Genomic DNA, 22,860 nt, shown 5'->3' with positions numbered 1-22,860 from the left:
AACTTACTGCCGGGCTTTACTGTGAGACTTTAATAGTTTCAGCTCCTACATTTAGGTCCATGACTCATTTTATTTTTATGTATGGTGAGAGGCAGGGATGGAACTTTGCATGTCAATAGCTAATTGTTCTGGGCTTCCCTGGTGATTTGTGGTAAAGAACTCACCAGCCAATGCAGGAGACTTGGGTTTGATCCCTGGGTTGGGAAGATCCCCTGGAGGAGGGCATGGCAACCCACTCCAGTGTTCTTGCCTGGAGAATCCCATAGACAGAGGAGCCTGGAGGGCTACAGTCTATGGAGTCGCAAAGAGTCAGACACGACTTAGCAACTTAACAACAAAAATCTCGTTGTCCCAGCACCAAATGTTGAAAAAGACCATTTCTCCACTGAGTTGTCTTGGCATCACTGGCAAAGATCAATTGCCCATAAAAATGAAGATTTATTTCGAGACTCTCAATTCTGTTCTACTGATGGCCATGTCTATCCACAAGCCAGAATGACACTTTCTTGATTACTGTAGTTTGGTGGTAAATTTTGGTATCAGGAAATGTGAATCCTCCAACTTCATCCTGTTTCAAGATCATTTTGTCTATTCTGGGTCTCCTGAATCTAAACATGAACTTAAAGATAAGCTTGTGCATGCCTGCCACAGCCCTAACAGGGAGCACACTGGCCCTTTAGGCCAGTCTGGGCAGAGCCGCTGCCGTGATGCCGCTGAGTTCCCCCAACCACCGGGAGGGACATCTTCCCACTTACTTGCTGTCGCTCAGCCGCTACTCACACCCACTCTCTGCGCCCCCACGGACGGCAGCACGCCACGCCTCCCCGTCCTTCACCACCTCCTGGAGTCTGCTCAAACTCACATCCATTGAGTCGGAGAAGCCATGCAAACATCTCCTCCTCCGTCACCCTCTTCTCCTGCCCTCCATCTTTCGAAGCATTAGGGTCTTTCCCAATGAGTAGGCTCTTCGCATTGATGGCCCAAGTATTGGAGCTTCAGCTTCAGCATCTGTCCCTCCAATGAATATTCAGGTTTGACTTTAGGATGGACTGGTTTGATCTCCTTGCTCCATTTATTTAAACCTTCTTTAATATCTTTCCACAATGTTTTGTAGTTTTTAGAGTAAATACCGTACTTTTTTGCTAAATTTATATTATTTTATTCATTTTGACAGTATCATAAATGGAATTGTTTTCATACTTTCATTTTTTGATGGTCCATTGCAAGAGTGTAGAAATAAAGCTGGCTTTTCTATCTTGACCTTGTATCTGACAAGCTTGCTGAGCTTGTTTATTGGCTTCCATAATTTTTTAACGGATCCCTCTGGATTTCCTATACACAGATGACGTCACCTGCAATGGGAGAGAGTCTCACTTCATTCCCATTCTCAGTGCCTTCCGCTTCCTTTTCTCGCTAACTCTGTCAACCAGGCAGGGCTGGATACCAGTGGAGAACACAGACGTCCATGTCTCACTCCTGAGCCTAAGAGGAAAACATTCGGTCTCGCACGTTAAGCCTGAGTAACCGTGGGGTTTTCACGCGCTCTTTGTCAGAGAGGGTGCTCTCCTGGCCTCAGTGTTTGGAGTGTTTTTTACATGACGGTGTTGGATTATGTCAAAGGCGTTTTCTGCATCAAGTGAGATGGCTGTGTTGCTTTGCCCTTATTCTGTTAGGACAGAGCACCACACTGATTATAGGACAGAGCACCACACTGATTGAGTCCCGCACACTGAGCCAGCCTTGAGTCCGGAGATAACCCCGTCTGTCCCGACGCACAGCCCCTTTGCCTTCTCTACTGCACCCAGTCCCCCCGTGCTTCACTGAGGCGTGACTCATGTTCTCCCAAGGCATGCAGGTCAGTGCTTTTCTTTCCTTGTGGTCTCTGTCTCGCTTTGGTATCGGGATAATAATGGCCTAGGAGAATGGACTGAAAATTATTTCCTCTCTTCTCTTTTCCTAACAGTATGTGAAGCAGTGGTGCTAATTCTGTGCTAAACATTTGTCAGAATTCACCAATGATGTCAGCTAATCCAAGGCTTTTCTCTGTGGGGATTGTTTAAATTACTCACTTGACTTCTGGCATACATTGCTCTTATATTTATACATCCATATAAATGTTGATAAATAGATTACAATAAGCATTATATTATACTGAGACACAGAAACTTATTTTTTTTTTATTTTTAAATTTTTGAAATGAACAGAGGAAAATGTATGCGTCGAACCTGGACTGGTCACTTATGATAATATACATGCTACAATTCCATTCTCCCCAATCATTCCACCTTCACCCTCTCCCACAGAGTCCCAAAGACTGTTCTAAATGCCTATGTCTCTTTTGCAGTCTCTTATACAGGGTTCAGGTTACCATTTTTCTAAATTCCATATATATGCGTTAATATACGGTATTGATGTTCTTCTTTCTGGCTTACTTCACTCTGTATAATTGGCTCCAATTTCATCCACCTCATTAAAACTGATTCAAATGCATTCTTTTTGATGGCTGAGAAATACTCCATTGTGTATATGTACCAAAGCTTTCTTATCCATTCATCTGCAGATGGACATCTAGGTTGCTTCCACGTCCTGGCTATTATAAACAGTGCTGCAATGAACATTGGAGTACATGTGTCTCTTTCAATTCTGGTTTCCTCGGTGTGTATGCCCAGGAGTGCGATCGCTGGATCATATGGCAGTTCTATTTCCAAGAAACTTATTTTAAGGAATAGCTTCACACAATTATGGGGACTGGCAAGTCAGAAATTTGTAGACCAGGTCAGCAAGCTAGAAACTCAGGCAGCATTTCCACGTTGTAAAGACTTTCTTCCTTTGCTTCTTCAGGAAATTTCCATCTTTGCTCTTCAGGCCTTCAATTCATTAGATGAGGCCCACCCCCACATTATGCAGGGTAATCTGCTTTATTCAAAGACTACTAATGTATATGCTAATCACATCAAAATATACCTTCACAGCAATGTCTAGACTGGTGTTTGACCAAGTAAGTGGGCACCACAGCCAAGTCTATACAGACATTGACCATCACAGTCAGTTTTGGTAATTTGTGCCTTTCTAGGAGCATCTCCATCTCATCTACATCCTAACTTAATTTAGAGAGTTGTTCACAGCATTTCCTTGCTGCTGTTTAGTTTTGAAACCACTCATAATTTTAGTGATTTGAGTCTTCTCCCCTTTTTTCCAGGTCAGTCTAGCCAAAGGTTGACCAACATTTTGTTGCTATCTTTGAAGAACCAGCTTTGGTTTTGTTGAGTTTTCTCTACTGTTTTCTATTCCCTACTTCATTTATTTCTGTTCTAGTCTTTATTTCCCACCTTCTGTTTGTTTTGCCTTTAATTTGCTCTTCTTCTCCTAGTTTCTGAAATTGAAAACTCAAGTTAATGACTTGAGATGTTCTCTTTTAATGTAAATATCTCTTGGAGCACTGCTTTAGCTGCATCCCATAAGTTTCAGTATGCTGTGACTTCATTTTCATTCATCGCAAAGTAATTTCTAATTTTCCTTGTGATTTCTTCTCTGACTCATTGCTTCTTTATAACTGCATTCTAAAGTTTTCACGTATTTCTCAAATTTTCTTCTCTAACTGATATGTACCTTAATGTCTGTATGATCAGAGAACAATTTATACGATGTCTCTGCTTTCAAACGTGCTGATGCTTGCTTTATGGCCTAGCATGTGGTCCACACTGGAGGATGCCACACGGGCACTTGAGAAGCATGGGACCCTGCTATGAGGGGTGCTCTGTGGAGGCCTCTCAGGCCCAGTGGTTTCCAGGTGCTTAGCTTTCTTTCTAGCCTTTGCTGATCTGTCTACTTTTCCTACACATTATTGAAAGGAGTATGTCACTATGTTCTAAAAAGACATTTTTTAAAAAAGCTTAATGACTCTGGGAAATGCTGAGATATTAAAGCAAAAAGCAGTACTAAACTGAGCACGCATAATATAATGGCTGCAATGTAAAAAGTACATTGGCAAAAAGACCAGAAGGAAATTAGCAAAATGTCCAATGACAGCTTCTGAGATGAGGAGCTATGCTGTTAATGAGTTTTCCGATTTTTTAATTTTTAGTGTAAGTCCATTACTTTGATCATCGCCAAGATGTTTTTAAACAGAAAATCTGACTACATACAAGTTACGGGCTATGAAAGTATAGCACACCTGACTGTCTGTCACTTCAGGGGGCTGCAAAACCAGCAGCCCCACCCTCTGGTTCTGAGCCACTGGCATTTCCAGGGCCCTCTGCTCTCCACTCCCCCACACGGAACAGAACTGCCACAGGAAACTTCCTGAACTCAGATGCTCTCGTTTATACCTTTAAAATGTTTCTGAGGTGGGCTGTGAACCGCAAAAGTATGTTAGGTGTGAGGAATACTGAAGGAAGCCAGTGAAAGATGCATCTGGCAGCAGCCTCGGTTCATATAACACATGGGAAAAACAAGTGCAATGAGGGAAGCCGTAAATGCAAACAAAAACAGTTTAAGCAAGTGTTTCTAAGACTGTAATTTATCAATAAAAAAACAGCGGCGGCTCATTCTCACTGTCACTCAAAGCCCGATTCACACCGACACTGGACAAGGCAGAAGAAAGATGGCGGCACAGGTGTTCGGCTGACGGCAAGCCCCACCCGCTCAGCGCTTCTCCTCTGTGCCCCAGCCGGGTTTGGGGATTCACTCCTCTTGCTGACCCCACACTAAATCTACTTCCAGGGCACCCCGGTATCCAGGAAATGCACGCGAAAGCGTCTTCTCTTGGCAAAAGTAACCTGCTTGAAAACAACCTGTACTTTTGAGACGCTGACTTACAAACAGTAACACAAAAATAATCAATGCATTCACATTGTGGTGCTGGAAAAGACTCTTGAGAGTTCCTTGGACTGCAAGGAGAAAGGACCAGTCAATCCTAGAGGAAATCAACCCTGAATATTCATTGGAAGGACTGATGCTGAAGCTCCAATATTTTGGCCACCTGATACGAAGAGCCAATTCATTGGAAAAGACCCTGATGCTGGGAAAAACTGAAGGCAGGAGGAGAAGTGGGCAGCAGTGGATGAGATAGTTAGACAAGCATCACTGACTCAAAAGACATGGATCTGAGCACTCCAGGAGACAGGGAAGGAGAGGGAAGCCTGGTGTGCTACAGTCCATGGGGTCACAAAGAGTCGGACATGACTGAGTGACTGAACAACAGCACCAATACAAAAGTACCCATAATGTTCATAAGTAAACACACTGTTCATTTCAGTCACTTTTCCTATTAGCTTTCAAGAGTGATTTATTTTACCAGAAAATGACATAGCAAATCAATCAGAGCTCACACATGCTAGTAATGAGAATCAACTGTAAAATGCTCCTCCCACATGCCGACCCACACCCAGGCACCCTGAGGAGTTGGTCCACAGTGAGTCCACAGGAGCTGGTCAGGGCAGCTTCTAAATTTAAGTAGCACGCAGGATAAAGGCGTGGGGCTGGGGGAATGCTGCTTCGTGTTTTCCTCTGCTGAAACTACTCAGTTCAACTAAAATATACCTCTCTACTTAAATTGTGGGATTCAAGGTGATGGAATAATGGTTCTTAATCTTAAATCAGATTTAACACTGCTAAAAGGAATATGACAGCCCCTGTCTGAAAAATACTTAAAAACTGCACCATGCCTGGGGAAAAAGAACTTAAAAACTTCAACAACAGTAGAAGGGTTTCATGAATTATGCTACATTATCTCCACAGTATATTATGTGCAGGAGGTGGGAACGATCTTTACCAAGATCTCTTAATAATACAGGAACAAGCTAACGTTACACAAAGAAGCTAATGTTGTAAGGTTAAAAGGGAAAAGGCGTGAAACAGACTTTTATATGTAACGTGTTCTGAACTACATAAATACAACACACGGCGAAAAGACTCAGAGGAGCTCCCCGCAAACAGCTGTCTCCCACCCGGCACTGCCGTGGGCCTGCACCCTGTCCCCAGGCCGGCCTGGGGGGGACGCAGAGGCATAGACAGCTCCGAGGGGTGATAGGAGAGCAGCGTCTGGGCCCCCCATGCAGAGGACAGAGCGCAACGTGGCTGGCTAAGGCCACAGAGGCCTCCTTCCCCCCAGCCAAATCCAGACTTCGGGACCCCTGGGCTCAGCGGAGCCTAGAGAGGAAAGCGCTGGACCCAGCCCTGCTTTCCAGCCCACAGCCCTGAGAAGCGGCCGGTGCCCCTGCACTGAGACCGCCTCCACTGTCTTCTCCCAGCACGTGATGCCCTCCCGGAGCGACACTCCACTCGGGCTTCTCCCCGCTGGTTTCAGCGGCCTTCTCCAGCCTCTGCGTCTGGACCACCCGCACACCCACCCATGCCACCAAGGTCCCCAGAGCTCTCCTGACTCCCGTCCTCAGCCACCGGTCGGGGGTGACAGGCACCTCCAGGGCCCAACCGCGACCAGGGGCTCCATCCCAAGGTTTAGTTCAGTTCAGTCACTCAGTCGTGTCCGACTCGTGCGACCCCATGGACTGCAGCATGCCAGGCCTCCCTGTCCATCACCAACTCCCAGAGTTTACTCAAAGTCAAGTCCATTGAGTCAGTGATGCCATCCAACCATCTCATCCTCTGTCGTCCCCTTCTCCTTCTGCCTTCAGTCTTTTCCAGCATCAGGGTCTTTTCTAATAAGTCAGTTCTTCCCATCAGATGGCCAAAGTACTCGAGTTTCAGTTTCAGCATCAGTCCTTCCAATGGATATTCAGGACTGATTTCCTTTAGGACAGACTGGCTGGATCTCCTTGCAGTCCAAAGGACTCTCAAGAGTCTTCAACATGACAGTTCAAAAGCATCAATTCTTCGGTGCTCAGCTTTCTTTATGGGCCAACTCTCACATCCATACATGACCACTGGAACAACCATAGCCTTGACTAGACAGACCTTTGCTGGCAAAGTAACGTCTCTGCTTTCAACTGTGCTGTCCAGGTCGGTCACAGCTTTCCTTCAAGGAGCTGAGGGTTTGCTCCACACGTGCTTGGAGAGGCGCTGGCTGGCGCTGCTGCACACGTGTGTGTCCGTGTGCCGCTCCCGGGAGGACCCAGTGTCCTTTGACAGCGGACAGCAGGGTGAGGAGCCCCGGAAGAGACCCGGACTGCTGGCAGCCCCAGGCGGCCTGCGCGCCTGTGTTTGTGTGTGCACGCGTGTGTGTGCGAACGTGTGTGTGCACACGGCTGTGTGTGCTGGGGACTGCGGGAAGGCACGGGGAGCCTGAGTTTAACTGAAGGCAACACTTGGGCACGAATCCTCTTCTCTCCAGCTTTTCTCTCTTCTGGACAATTAACATCGCGGTCATGTTCCTTCATCCCCGCCTGCTGATGATTCAGACAAACGCACCAAGGATCGCTTGGGTCTTACAACCTAAGCTGGTGCTAGACTTGTTAGGACAAACTTATTTACCACATTAATTAAATGGTCTGTTTAACATGGAATATCAATTCTCTAATCACATCTCAGTTGAACTTCTTCTTTCAATTAACAGCTCTGAAGTCTACTGACAGAGGTCCCACTGTTCTAGGATCATTAAGAACACTTTCATTATCTGTCAAACAAGGGAGCGAGAAGCAGAGAGGCAGGCAGGCTCGGGAGCGGCCTCTCCCTGCTGAATAGATGATGGGGGAGCAGCCTGGGATCACTGGTTGCTTAGCAACGAAGAGGCTCCCATGAGACTCCAAGCGATGGGAGGGGGCAGCCACAAAATGGACCACAAAATGGATGAGAAGCAGGCACCATTAGGGGACCATCTGGTCTCAAGTCAACCTCACTCTCCAGATTACAACAACGTGAGAATCTGAAGTGGACCTACAGCTGAGACGGCCGACACACAACCTAAAAACACAACCACGAACACCAAGGCAAGGAGGGTCACGTGCAGACAAAGTGATACTGCTTTTGAACAAAAACGCTGCCGCTCGACAGCAAACCCATCCTGCGGCGCTTCCTTTCTGTCCACAGATGAATTAAGAAGTAGGCTGCACACACGTATCCTCAGAACTGTTTTAAACTTGAAACATAAACCAGGCAAAGTTATGTGACAGTTGGTTGTGTGCTGCAACTCAGACGGAAGAAAAAATACGCAGTGCTCAGAGACAGCATAACCCAACCCAGACGCCCATTAAACCAGTTACTTTGCATGCAATTAATATTCCCATAAAATTAAATGCTACTAGTACATCAAAAGCGAAACAGTGATGAAATGCTGCAGAAACGCAATTAAAGAGGATTCGGTTTTCAGCTCGTAAGCAAAACATTCAACTAATAGTCTATCACCTTAACCTTATCCATTTAAATCCAAATCATTAAAGCCGGTGCTCTGTGGCCATTAACACAAAACCACACTCCTCAAATATATTGCATTTCTCCTCATTTATCATTTAAAAGAAGATATTAATAATAATAAATACATCTTAATGTCTTCAGTAGTTGAGCATGAGGATTCAAGGACTTTTTCAAACCGGGCATCAGTGATAAAACTGTTATTCTCCAATATTATTAATGGCTGTCATTAATAACATTAAAGTTAACAGCAATTTTCAGCATGGGTGTAATTATGCAGAGCAACATGGTAAGGCCACTGAAGTCCACGTTTTATGTCTGTGCGAAGAAAGCATCATACATGCTATGATCTTACCTATGTACTCGCAGATGAAGACTACAAAGAAGGGAGTGACAAGGTCATTTATCCCCTGAACATATCCGCTGGCAGGATGACGTATGGCCCATATGAACAGTATCCTTTCAAAAATCTGAAAGAAAAGTGAACAGCTGGTGAAGCAGCAAGTAAACAAAGCAGAAACTTTTTAAATGTGTGCATCCTTAAAATACACGTTACCAATACTCTTCAGTCTCTAATACAAAATACGATATTTTTAAAATTCCAGTTATCTTGATTTTTTTAATAGACTCACAAGCAGTATGGAAGAACGTCCCCGAGCCCTGGGCTCAGTCCCACCACACAAGCTGGCACCTACAAGAGACACTCCACTCTCTGCCCTCCCAGCCCCACGGGTAACCACTGCGTGTGGCTGCCCTGGACTTGGCCAGCAGGCACAGCGGCACCTGGCCCGGCAGTGCAGGAGGAGGGGTGGGGAGACACAGGGATGGACAGGTGGGCAGGTGGGCAGGGGAAGGTCGGCGGCTGGCTGCTCACGTGAATGGACATGAATGGACAGAGGGACACACGGGAGGAAAGGGATGGCCGATGCGCTAAACTTCCCTCACGGGATGCTTTTTAACTGCAGTACAGCTGACAAGGAACAGCACATTCGCTTCAGCTGCACAGCACAGCGACTGAACATCTGTAAACCCTGCATCCCGAGGTGATCAGCACAGTAAGTCTGCTTAACACCCGTCACCACACACAGCCGTAGGGTTTTTCTTCTCGTGGCGAGGACTTTCAAGATTTATTTTCTTAACACCTTTCAGAGACGCGGTAAATACCATCCACTGTGGTCGCCAGGCTGTACACGACAGCCCTGCCATTTGTTTATTCTATTTTGACCCCGTTTCATGCCCCAACCTCCACCTCTGGCAAACACCGATTTATCCTCTGTGTCTCTGAACTTGGTCGATTTTTTAATAGATTTTTTTCCAGGTTATTTCCCATTACAGTTTATTACAAGATGCTGAACACAGCTGACTGTGCTCAACAGTAAACCCTCGTTGCTCACCTATTTGATGTTCAGGAGTCTGCACCTCTGAACCTCACACTCCTCAGGCGCCCCTCCCTTAACTCTCCCCTTCGGTCCCCGCAGATCTGTGTCCTATGTTCGTGTTTCATTTTTATGCATAGATTCATCCGTATCACTTCTTAGATTCCACACACAATGACACAACAGACGCTTCCTTAAACCGCTTGAGACTCCCGGCCCTTGGAGGCAGGCATCCCCGTCAGTCCGGCTCCCCACACAGTCCGAGGGCCCGCCGCCCTGGCACTGGCTCAGCTCCTCTCTCCTCGCCACTCACACCCAGTCACCTCCCCTCACACGCCTCCCACCGTCCTCCACCCGCATTCAGGGGGCGTCTCACCAGGGGCACCACATGTCATCACACACGCACACGGCTCCACGCCCTCTACACACCACGCCCTGGCCGCCCTGGGTCTGACCCTCTGCCGCCAGCTCCCAAATCCCAGCTGCACTGGGCCCACAAGGCTGTCACCTCCTCCATGCTGGTCCCCCGCCCTGCCGACCTGGCATCTAGCTGCAGCCACACCCCTGGGTGGCTGGGCCACCACCTGCCCCCTCCCCGCCCACTGGGGAGGGCCGGCCGCTTCCTGCTCGTGAGCCCCCGGGCCAGCACTGTCCTTGGGCCTTCCCGTCCCAGGTCCCTCTGGACCAACGACACCTGGGGGCGCCTCCTAGACGCTGGACCACCATCCGTGTCCTGCTTCTCCATCAAGTGGTGATGCTCCAGGCCTGTGAGGCCCACCAGCCAGGCCCTCAAGGGCCCCCACCCCAAGTCCATGATGGGAGACGGACTGGGGGCAGGGATCAGCTCCAGGGGCATCTGGTGGACGGAGACCAGGGAGGAGACGAATGGCTGTGATGCCGATGACGAGCTGCTCGATGGCAGGAGAGAGGAGCCCTCCAGAGCGAGCAGAGGCAGACGCGGCCGAGAGGCGGCCTCGGGCAGCCACGCGTGGCTGAGAACCAGGGCCCACGGTCTTGACAAGACGGCCTAGCCCCCTGCACGGGGGGTCTTCTGTCTCTCCCTGCACAGGTCTCCTTCCCAGCCAGCAGTCGAGCAGGAGCATGGACAGACCTGCTGAGGAGCCCGGCAAAGCCCACGGGTCTGCCTACCAGCACCGGTGCGCCTCGAGGACGGGACGGGTGTGCGCATCCTCCTCAGGACCCTGTCTCCAGACCCACCTGTCCTGACTCCACACAGGCCCTGGCTGCTGCCTGGAGCCCTCTCCAGCTTCCACGCCATAAACGACATCCCCAGTGGCCCCTGTGCTTGCGTGCCCTTAACCTGACACTGTCCGGGCCAGCACCCCTACCTCCCGGGTAATCAGAGCCGCGAGGCCGCACCCACAGCCTCTCACCGTCTTGCATATTATTTCCCTATAACAATAGCTATTAATTTAGAGAATAAAAGACTCCCATGATTTATGCATCTCGGAGCGGGAGAGGGAGACCAAAAGGAAAGGTGAACCACCTGCTTAAACGTCCTTCAGCCTCCCTCTTGGCGGTAACCGTCCTGCACACTGGGGTCACCCGGGGTCCACAGTGGGATCCACCCCAACCAAGCCACCCGTGGTCCCAGGCCCCCCACTTGCCCTCACGGGCACGTGCCCTGGTCCCTGCACCCCCTCCAGCCCCGCTGTGGGACCACCCACTGCCCAGAACACGAAGCAGCATCTGGCTGAGGGCAGACAGAAGCCAATGGACGGATCAGCCTTGTCTGGACTCCCAGGGAAACTGCACTGTCTGTAATGAAGAAGGAAAGGTCTCCACACAGACAGCATGCCTGGTGACGGCGGGGAGCGTGAATCCAGAAGGACAGAGGGGAACCCCAAGTCCTGACCTGCCTGCCGCTGAGGGGGGCTGAAGGGAGAGTGCTGGCTGGGGTGGGGCCTGCAGGATCCAGAAAGCAGCGAAAACCCAGCTCCCTACTCTGAGGGGCACCTCACAGTCAGCTTGGCATCCCAGGTCCAGGGGACAGTGGCTCATGAGGGCAGCTCTGGGGCCACAGGGGCCCCAGGGCAAGGGCCAGCCAGCCTGGGGTGTGGGGCTGGCTTCCCATGAGGTACCTAAAGGCCAGAAAGGAGAGGTGTCCCAGAGTGGGAACCAGGTGGCCTCAGCAGCTCAGTGTCCCCTGCACACTCCGGATCCCCACAGATGGCCCTGCCCCCTGTCACCGTTTCTGAGTCCACCTGTGACAGGGACAGAGTCAGCACCTCACAGGCTGATTCTCCATTGGCATCTGGGCCCCGGGCTCACACACGTGCCAACAGAGCTCAGCAAGGTCATCTCCTGCCCAGCAGGCAGCCACGGGCATTTCTGTAGGGGCCACAGTCCCCACGACTCCGTGTGTCAAAATCCAGGTATTTTACTAACAGCTGTCACAGGAAGGGTGAAGACAGTGCACTTGACTTGGATAAGGCCGTCAGCAGACGCAGGGCAGTTTAGGAAAGAACAGACACGGAGGGGCTGTCACAAGACAGGAGCTCACGTTTAAGCGGATGTGCTATGGGTGTGAGCAGTGGTGTTGTCTGCCAGTGAAGGAAGCGTGCCCTCCGTGTATGGACGCATTTAATGAAAACACAGAACGATCTGAAATGGCCACAGTGATGAATATTCACTAGATGTTATTTGCTATTAAAGTTCGGTTGACGTTCCTGAGGTCTGTCTTTGTTAGAGAGGAGGAATTCATTAAATGCAGTTCAGACTTCAAACTCTTCCCCAAGTACCTTCTCTACAGACCAACTGACCCTCATCAGCAATAATGAAAACACTTGTTACTGCTGCTGTCGGCGCCGCTGGGACTGCTGGCACTATCACCGCCAGTGCCGTCTGCCACTGGAAATGTGAAAAGGCAACGGGCATTCCCAGTCTGCTTGCCCAGCCTCTGGAACCGGAGCACCACGCCAGGTTCTCCCTAAACACCCAGTGTTCTTCCGCAGAGGGCCCCAGGGAGGGGCTCGAGGGGCCCCCTTGGGGAAGCACCTTCTGGCCTCACTCTGCAAACATATCACCACCTTCACGTGCCTCCCAGGCACGACCAGGGTGCCAGCAAGGCCATGCACTTGGAGAGCTGAGATATTCTGCATTCTAAAAAATTTAATATATTGACATTGAAAATGTTGCTGTGCTCATGATTACTTGGGGGGAAAAAACCTGATTTCGGAAATGCGAGAGCATCATAATTCAACCATATGCACCGACAACATGACTTCCCAGTGTATCAAGCGCCGTGGAGATAATTTCTGTGAGAATAACAACAAAATATATGATTGTGTGGAGAAGACCCGTGGGATTTATATCTCCCGAAATCCAGGAGCCATGTGGGCTCAGAAAGAGGAGATATTTATAACACAAGTGCTCGCAACACGATGAGGGGATGCTCCCCTCAAACGAATCACAACATCTGATGAACGAGACAAAAATAAGGGTCCCTAACAAATCTAAATCGTAGACTAATCGGCAGCCATCCGTCACATAAAATATACACTGAACGCAGGTTTACAATCCGATTAATAATGCCGCGCCCTGAAGCAGGCTGCCACACCACGCTGGGTGGTGAATTACTCCACCTCCATCCCCTCGAGATGTGGCGATTTACGTCCCACGTTTTGTGCTCAAGTCACTTGTCTTGACGGGCTGGCAAAGCACACACGTTTCATCAGGCTCAGAACTGAAGTACAGAAAAGAAACAACACCTTCAGACAACACATCACGGCGTCACCATCATCAGGCCGAATGTTCGGCACGGCAGATGGAGCCGCACGTCAGAGCGCAGCTGAGGGGTCAGACACGGTCAGAGAGCATCTGTCCATCTAGACAGCGGCCAGCCTTCCCCTTCGGGCAGTTCAGCACGGGAGATGTTAACACTCTTAATCCTGCGAGGCAGTGAAAAGTCCGTCCTGGCCAATTTGGATGTACTTCAGGAACACACGGTCTCCTTGCTACTCGGAAGTCGCCTAATAAAATCCACCGTTATCAACAGAATAAAGGAGCAAAGACCTGTTCTCACCTCAGACGACAAGCGGGAAAGGAGGTGATAAAACCTCAGCAGCCACTGAGGACTTTAAAGCCCAAGTAAAGCAAGGTTCCATCCTTAACACGGGCATCTACAAAGCCCAGAGCAAACACCCTAAGTCAATGACGCAGACGTCTTCAAAACTGGAATGACACCTGGATATGCCTTCTTTCAACACTATATTCATTACTCTAGTGGAAATCTTGGCCAGCGGAGGAAAAAAAAAAAAAGCCTGGATATACAGAATAGAAAGAAAAAAATGAAACTATCATTATTCATAAGCGATATGATTAACTTCTTTAAAAACTCAAATACACCTACACACAAAACATTAGAATTGATAAAAGATGACTAAGTTTGCCAGATATAAAATTAACTTACAAAGGTCAACTGCATTTCTATATACTGTCATTAAAATATTAGATAATGCTACTAAAATGCAAAAAGATGCCACTTACTAAAAATATATCTATGAACAGATTTAGTAAGTAGTGTGATGCATTTCAGAGAAAAAGCACCAGAATGAACCTAAGTCAGGTGCTCCTTAACCCCGGGCTGGATCAGTAAGTCCCAGAAGACACAGGGAATGCCACGCAGCAGTGAAAATGAACCACACTGTGGGCAGGTGGCTGGGGCCCAGCACCCTCACTCTGTAACACAAAGAGTGATGACAAGGAGCACGCTTAGCACAGCTCCACTGGAAATAAAGAGTGGGACAGGTGAGACACACACACCCATGCCACAAAACTACGCAAGAGCATGAGGGGAATTTACCACAGACCAAGCGAACAGTCCCTTGTTGGGGGACAGGGACATGTCTGGGGACGGACAGAGAAGGGACCGCAATGATGCCAGCCTGGCTGTCTCATCAGCCTGACAGTGGACAGTTCAGTTCAGTTCAGTCGCTCAGTCGTGCCCGGCTCTTTGAGACCCCATGGACTGCAGCACGCCAGGCCTCCCTGTCCACCACCAACTTCCGGAGCTTGCTCAAACGCATGCCCATTGAGTCGGTGATGCCATCCAACCGTCTCATCCTCTTTCATCCCCATCAACTCCCACCTTCAATCTTTCCCAGCATCAGGGTCTTTTCCAATGAGTCAGTTCTTCTCATCAGGTGGCCCAAGTATTGGAGTTTCAGCTTCAGCATCAGTCCTTCCAATGAACATGCAGGACTGATTTCCTTTAGGATGGACTGGTTGGATCTCCTTGCAGTCCAAGAGACTCTCGAGAGTCTTCTCCAACATCACAGTTCAAAGACATCAATTCTTTATTGCTCAGCTTTCATGACAGTGAACATGTGGAAGCAATTTTTAATTTTTTACTTTGGACATATATGTTTTGGAAAACTTTCTGCTCTGATTTATTTTACCATAAAGCCAAGAAGAGAAATTAGGGAAAGATCTATGGATTGGATCCTTGAAATATATACCAGAAGAGTTTAATGAACTGATCATATAACAAATACATCTCTCTCAGACTCTCACAAACGTTTCTCAGGTGGCTCAGTGGTAAAGAATCCACCTGCCAGTGCAGGAGACAATGGGTTCAATTCCTGAGTGAGGACGATTCCCTGGAAAAGGAAACGGCAACCCACTGCAGTGTTCTTGCCTGGGAAATCCCATGGACAGAGGAGCCTGGTGGGCTACAGCCCGTGGGGTCACAAAGAGTCAGGATCACGACTGAGCGACTAAACAAGGCTCTTACAAAAGCACCCCCACCTCCAAAGGGCAAAACACAGATGAGTTATGAGACGGAGTGGAGAGAGCAGCAACTACAAGCACGCAGGCTCAGGAGCACGGAGCGGCCCCAGCGCCCCAGCACCACGTCTCCCGTGGAAGGGGCCCCCTGCACGCACACCCCAGGAGGAGCGCGCATTTAATGCATGCAGCCCACCAGCACCTGTCAAGTGTTGACCACACTACATGCTAGCCCCACGGGATGGGTCGGGGGACACAGGAGAAGAAAGACCCAGACCCTGGTCTTGACAGCCTGCAGCATGAGAAGAGACAGCCAGGGCCTCAGCCGTGGCCAGAATCCCAGCGTGACAGGCAGACACGCCGGTTTGAGACCCCAGGGTCCATCAGGCACCAGTGGTGCAAAGACGAGAGTGGAGGCTCCCCCCTCGAGAGCTGTGGCCAAGGGGGCAGAGACGCGAGCAGACTGTGGGAATCACGTGGGCGCCGTAGGGTCAGCCAGGGTCGGGGGGATGTGGTGCTGGCAAGCTCGAGGAAGTGGGGGACTGGTGAGCAGAGTAGACGGGGAGGAGACCCCCGGGCACGGAGGCAGCGCTCCCGTGAAAACACCCCAACCCTCTTCAGTCTGGGCCAGACCCTCGGGACAGAGCCAACACCTGGTCCTCCAGAAGCAGGCTTCTCCCCAGCCACCTCAGCCCCGGACGCCAGCTGGGCCCATGCCCCTCCACACAGACACTCCAGTCGGGAAGCCTGTCTGCAGAAAGCTCACAGTCAGCGGAAGAGTCCAGGATGAACACATCCGTGCTCCATGGATACGTGCCTCGCAGAAAACGACCATCCTTCAGGGCCACGGAGAACTCATCACCCCAATTGGAAAGACCGTTCATGGATAACGGGGTCTTAAAGGCCTGCACGTTCACTGTCCTCTGTGTCTGTTTAAATGTAATGAGACGTCACTTCTCTGTGGCTAATTGGAAAAAGCATCCAATTTCCCTAATTTGTGAAACTGCTCTAAGAAGCAGAAAGCCAGAGGGCAGATAACATAATAATTACGGAGGAGAAGCGACTCGTGAGTTGATGACCTCATCTCGTGAGAAGGCCCAGCTCTGAGATCTGAAGGCAGCTCCTTCCCTGAGCTCCCTGCACCAGCCCACGAGCCAGAGGGCCTCAGGTAAGAGCTCACATTTCTCAAGGAAAAGGCTGAGGTTACTTCCACAAACAGAAGATAAAAAGAACGAGGGCCAAAATATTATGAACTTTACTTTCGAATAACAACGTTGGATAAAAAGATTTACTACTCAGTTCAGTTCAGTTCAGTCACTCAGTCGTGTCCAGCTGTTCGTGACCCCATGGACCACAGCAGGTCAGGCCTCCCTGTCCATCACCAACTCCCAGAATTTGCTCAAACTCTTGTCCATCGAGTCAGTGACGCCATCCAGCCATCTCATCCTCTGTCGTCTGCTTCTCCTCCCGCCTTCAGTCTCTCCCAGCATCAGGGTCTTTCCCGATGGGTCAGCTCTCCGCATCAGGCGGCCACAGCATTGGAGCTTCAGCCTCAGTGATTAATGACTCACTTCAACAAAGTCTCCTAAGTCCCGTGAGGCTCCAGGCACTCGGCGCCGGCCCTGCTCCCAAGGAGGCGACCTGCAGGCAGAATGAGGCCTCACCCACGAGGAGACAACTCGATCAGAGAGTAAGCACCGAGGTGATCAAAGTGTGAACCAAAGTGGGGCAGGGGGTCTCCGACAAGGCTACATTCTCTGGAAGGCCCAGAGGAACCAGACACTTGAGGTCACAGGTGAGGAAGGGAGGACCCCAGACAGCGTCACGCGACGGGTACTTGCGTGCAGCTGCTCTGTGCCCAGCAGACAGAGGAAACCCATAGACAGAAGGTCTGATCAGATGGATCAAGGCAGAAGGGCAGGGCAAAGGCAGGGAGGCAGCCGAGCCCCGGGTCCCAGGTCCCACGTCCCTGGGGACTTCACCCAGTAGATCACCCCAGGAGGTCCTACCCCCGCAAAGACCCTCCCTCTGTCCACAGCCTCTACCTCCGTCTGTGCTTCCTTCCAACAGGGACTTCCAGGGTCCACCCCAGGAGTCTGACTCGGAAGACCTAGGGGAGGCCAGGGAATAGGCAGGCTAAAGGTTTCAAAAGCAGTTAAATAGTGAGCAAAAAAATGGAACAGACACTTCACCAAAGAAGATCTGAGCATGACAAAGCAGTAGATGAAAAGATGCTCAACATCTGTAGTCAACAGGGAAATGCAAATTGTAACCCCATAAGATGCCACTATACAGCTGTTTTTTAAAATAGTGAAAATTAAACAGATTGGCAGTACCACGTATGACAAGGCCGTGGAGGAGCTGGGCCTCTCACACATGGCGAACTGGCACGGCCACCTGGGGAAAGGGTTTGGCAGCATCTCATGAAGTGTACAAACATACGCTGACCATACCGCCCCGTACCTCCACGCCTGGATGTCTTCCTAGATTTACACATGGCGGTTTAGGGCAAGTGTACGTTGCAGCGGGCCCAGCACAGATCAGCTGTGGTGCGTCCAGGCCTAACCCCTGTGACGCCGCCAATCAGAACCTGACTCTCCCTGCTTCTCCCTGAGACCAGCACTTCTAGACTTTTCCTAGAGCCCCTTGTTTCCGTCACCTGGTTCCCCCACATGCAGTCCCCCCCAGTCGGACCCTGCACAGGTGTGCAGCTCCAGGAGGAACGTGTGGGAGCTGAGGGAGGGGCCATGGGGCCACCGCCAGGGGCCAGGGGCTTCCACAGGGAGCGAGGTCCCAGCCTGTCACACCTGACACCGGCCGGCACTGGCCGGCGGGGACTGGATCCCGCCTCTGAAACTGGGAGCCAACAAGCTCATCTCTACACAGAGTGTCTCAAGTGGCAGGAAAAACATAATGGTAAAGATAAACTAAAGGTCGCATGGCAGACTCTTTTTCTATTAAAAAAATACCTTAAAACGAGGTTATAATATGTGATCTCTCATTTTCCAGATACAATAAGCACAGTTATTGAAAAGGACAATCAAAGAGAAGTACCTCAAAATGACTACTTCTGTGGGAAACTAATTTTCTCCTTTTGTGTTTTGTAATCTAAAAGCACTTTGGCTTTATTAATCGTGTTGTTTTTTTTCTTTTAACAAACTTACTGCACAGCAAGAGATACCAAAATTTAGAACTGCATTTACTAGAGCAATCAAGATGAAAAACAAATATTTAAAACAATAAGAAAATTCAATTTTAAAGAGATGCCATTTATAATAGCAACAAACAGTATGACAGTGAAGAATAAATCTAATAAAACATACATGGGACCTTTTATGGAGCAATTTCTAAAACTTCATTGAAAGGCATTAAAGAATGGTCTAAAAAAATGGGGAATTAGCATGCTGGTGAAAATGAAGACTAAATTTCATAGACATGTCAGTTCTCCCAAATCGATCTACAGATTCTGTGCAGTTCCGATCACAAATCACAAACACGTTAGGAACAAACAAGAGCGGAATAAAAAACGCAACAGTGAGTGCGACAGCAGAGACGCGGACTCACAGATACGAAGACCAGACCAGAGGCGCCGGGGGGGGAAGGGCGGGCGGGCTGAACAGGTACAAGCGCGCAGGCATAAAGCAGGCTGCCAGGATCTATTGTACGACACAGGGAACACGGCCGAGGTTTTATAATACTGTAAGTGCAGTATAAGTTTAAAACCTGTGAGTCACTATACTGTACGCCTGCAACACATAACACTGCACATCGACCCCACTTCAATTTGAAGAGAAAGAAAACCCTGGCCATCTGATTTGGGGACTTCCATAGGCTCCCCACTTACATGGAGGAGGAGAGCCTTAACGTGACCTGATCAGTATAGAAGGTTCGGGGGGGTGTTATGTACACTCCCCCCCAAACACTGAGACTTCTGGCGAAGCTGAATGAATCAGGCACGCGTGATCCGAAGGAAAGGCAGCCTGAACACTGGGGCAAAACAGAGACCGCACGCGCGTCTGTGCGCGTCCTCAGTCTCCAGTCGTGATCGACTCTGTGGCCCTACGGACCCACCAGGCTCCTCTGTCCCTGGGACTCTCTGGGCAAGAATACTGCAGGGGTTGCCGTGCCCGCCTCCAGGGGATCTTCCCGACCCAGAGATGGAATCTGCATCTCCCGAGTCTCCCACACTGCAGGCGGACTCTTTACCACTGAGCCACCAGGGAAGCCGAAGCAGAGATCAGGTCTCTGCAAATGTGAAGACATGGACAGAAGGGACCCTGCAAACGTGGGCGGAAAAGCTAGACCGGTCACCGTGGGAGAGGGTGGCAGTGGACTCCCGCCTCAGAGCTCACACAGTCACGGGACACTGATGCACTAAAACAGGTGTGAACAGGAACACTTCAGGACCTTGAGGTGAAAATAAGGGAGGGAGAATGGCTTCAGGGCGTCTCCTCAGGAAGCTAGCCCTAACTGAAGAGATGGGTAAGCTCAAAGCCGCAAAAACTGAGAACTTCAGACCGTGACAGCCACCAAGAAGGAAGCGTCAGAAACAAAGCGCAGGGTGAGAGGAGGGATCTGCCCCTACCAAGTGGCAAAGAGTCAGAATCCCTAACATATAAAGAGCAATAACCAACAAACAATTAGACCAACCACCCAAAAGAAATCAGGCAAAGACAGAAACGCATTTCCCAGAAGGGGACACAGAAACACACAAGTACAGGAAGAGATGCTCACTCCACGGTGATCAGAGACAGGAAAATGAACGCTGCCACCAGAGAGACAGACCTTGAGAAGCCTGGCAGGGGTGTGAGCACTAGATGGCTGGGCCTCTTCCAGAGAGAGCTGAAGCGGCACAACCCTCAGGAGACCATCCCAACGACACTGGCGAAGTTTAACAGGCAGACACCCAACCCGGCAACACTTTGCTGTTGCTAAGTTGCTAAGTCATGTCCGACTCTTTGTGACCCCACGAACTGCAGCCCACCAGGCTCCCCTGTCCTTTATCATGCCCCAGAGTTTGTTCAAACTCACATCTGTTGAGTCATCACCTTTCAGTTCAGTTCAGTTCAGTTGCTCAGTCGTGTCCGACTCTCCGCGACCCCATGAATCACAGCACGCCAGGCCTCCCTGTCCATCACCAACTCCCAGAGTTCACTCAAACTCATGTCCACAGAGTCGGTGATGCCGTCCATCTCATTCTCGGTCGTCCCCTTCTCCTCCCGCCCCCAACCTTTCCCAGCATCACCTTACTTCCTCATAAATGATACTGAGAAACCCCTGCCAATGGGCACCTGCAGAACTGTTGGTGAAGGTTCCAGGCAACACTGGTCCAGTAGCAAAACCTGGAAACCACCCAAATGTCCCCCAACAGGAAAAAGGCAAGAGAAAGTGTGGAATATCTGAGCAGCAATTGGACACAGATCGGCTGAACCCTATAAAATAACACAGGTGAAGAAAGTCAGGTTGCAGAGACCCGACCACTCGGGATGATCCGGCTCCAGACCACGGCTCCCCGGGTGTCACGTGACACACATTAAAGGCATGAGGAAAGGGAGGGAGACACAGGTCATGAGAGCTGGCATCTCCTGGGGAGGAGCCTGGAGATGGCTGAGAGCAGCAGGCAGCCTCCAGGTGGCCGGCCACACTCGGGCGGGGCTCTCAGTGCTATACCGGGTGGGGGCCCCGCGTGTAAAGCACAGGCACACACACGCTCCAGCTGCGTGCTTTGGCACACACCCACGTCTGCCCAGTAAAGAAGAACAGTGAGCGCTCTGCGCTGGTGACTCTGCCCCGGGGGCCGCCCCGGCCCCGGCCCCGGCATGGGGAAAGCCGCAGGGGCAGCAGGCATGGGGCTCCCTCCACAGGATGTCCGGGTCCCGGCTCTTACCTCGGTCACTTTGGGCTGAAGTATCAACGCTTCGGGACTCATTCGAGGGATGTCTATGTGGATCTGGAGACGGAAGAGAAAGACACAGGGATTTTAAAAGCTGATAAACATCGCGGCAGGCATGACAATTAAAACAACAATCCTGAGTAACGGCAGCAGGTGTACTCGGGACCTTGCCTGCTCTCTCTGGGCCGGGCATTCTCCTGGGGCGGGGGACAGGCTCCATCCACCGGGCCCCCCGCCCCATCCCCGCACGATAGCCTTGCTCCACGCTTCCCACCCGGTAACGGCGGCTGGCTGACTAGAAACAGAGCAGGCCCTCGGCTATTTAGTAACAGGATCCATAGCAATTAGTAAGCATTGATTTCCAGCCTCTGACACGGGGAGCAATTTGAGTACATCAATAGCGTACAAGTTTTCAGCTGTGACAGTTTCTTCTTGGAACCCGGGACACATTTTTCTGCGCTGTACAGAGTCCTTGGGGGAATCCAGGGCACCGTTCAGAGGCAGCATTTGAAAAGCCCTGGGAGGAACAGCGGGCCCCACCCAACCACCGTCTGACAGGAGAGTCGTCGCAGAGCACACGCACCACGCAGTGGCACCTCCGGCTCCGGTAAGTCTGCTCAGGGCTTGAGCCGGCATCCGGCCAGCCCCTGCACCCCGCACAAACACCCCACTGCAGCCAACGCTACCGCCACCCCACTCCCCCAGGCACATGGCCACACGGGCCGAGGGAAGGTGGCGCGTCGTGCTGCCGTGGGGAGGGGGCTGCGATGCAGGCCCGCCCCCGTCCCTGCAGTGACCACGGGGGTCCTGAGACCCACAAGGCCGGGGTCTCCTCACCGCCTCAACAGCACTGTGGCCATGGCCGCCCCAGCGGGCCCTGCATCCTCGCCGTCAGAGCCCCGCCGCGCCGCTCAGAGCTGCCAGAGGATGCACGGCCCGGAGCTGCACGGCTCTGACCAGAGAGCTGCTCCCACTGGCGGGGTCCCGCCCTGAATGCTCCCCTCGGGTGAGAACCTGGAAATCCACTGCCCATCGGTGGTTCCAAAGGAGGCGGTGAGACTACCCAGGGTGAGAACTGGGCCGGGGTCAGGGGCTGGCAGACTAGCGAGTTCAGGGAGCAGGGACTACGAGGCGGTGGGGAGAGAGAGATAGAGAAGCGAAGTTGGAGAGGAGACGGCATCAGAGGAAGACAGCAAACGACCAGACTCAGACCCTCTGAGCAACGCGGGGAGGGATCTAAACGCCAAGACGCGCAGGCACCCCCAGTGTGGGAAGGAGACCCCGAGGACGAGGACTACAGTCTGCTGGGGCCGGAGCCCTGCAGCTGGCCACGTGCAGGAGACCAGAACCCGCTAGACCTCACCCTGTGACCAGGATGTCCACCAAGGCCACCTCAGAGCACTGACCCTGCGCCATCAGAGCCACGTGGGCACGCCAGGGCCCAGCACAACCTCTCTACCAGAGGAGCTGCCCGCCACGTGCTGGCTGGGGGGCAGGGCAGTGTACCCCAGCACCAGCTCGGCACGCCCTGCCCCC

At 51.0% G+C, this 22,860-nt stretch overlaps 1 protein-coding gene across 7 annotated transcripts in view; it reads right to left on the bottom strand.

Annotated features, from left to right (window-relative positions):
* TBC1D22A (TBC1 domain family member 22A) overlaps nt 1-22,860 on the bottom strand; it is a 257,858-nt gene that overhangs the window by 138,888 nt on the left and 96,110 nt on the right. For all 7 annotated transcript variants that reach the window (XR_016037730.1, XR_016037729.1, XM_055395960.2 and 4 more), the window contains 2 exons: nt 21,319-21,381; nt 8,663-8,777 (listed from right to left, as the gene is read on the bottom strand). Coding sequence is in view for 5 of the 7 variants with exons in the window: in XM_055395960.2 (XP_055251935.2) it covers nt 8,663-8,777; nt 21,319-21,381 (178 nt within the window). In the remaining 2 variants the exon portion in view is untranslated. The remainder of the gene's footprint in view (nt 1-8,662; nt 8,778-21,318; nt 21,382-22,860) is intronic.

This window comes from Moschus berezovskii, chromosome 6 (genome assembly GCF_049115385.1).
Source record: "Moschus berezovskii isolate FMDL1 chromosome 6, NW_MosBer_1.0, whole genome shotgun sequence".
NCBI classification, from domain to species: domain Eukaryota; kingdom Metazoa; phylum Chordata; class Mammalia; order Artiodactyla; family Moschidae; genus Moschus; species Moschus berezovskii.
The sequence above is the reverse complement of the archived record's forward strand: the minus strand, read 5'-3'. Positions and strand labels throughout refer to the sequence as shown.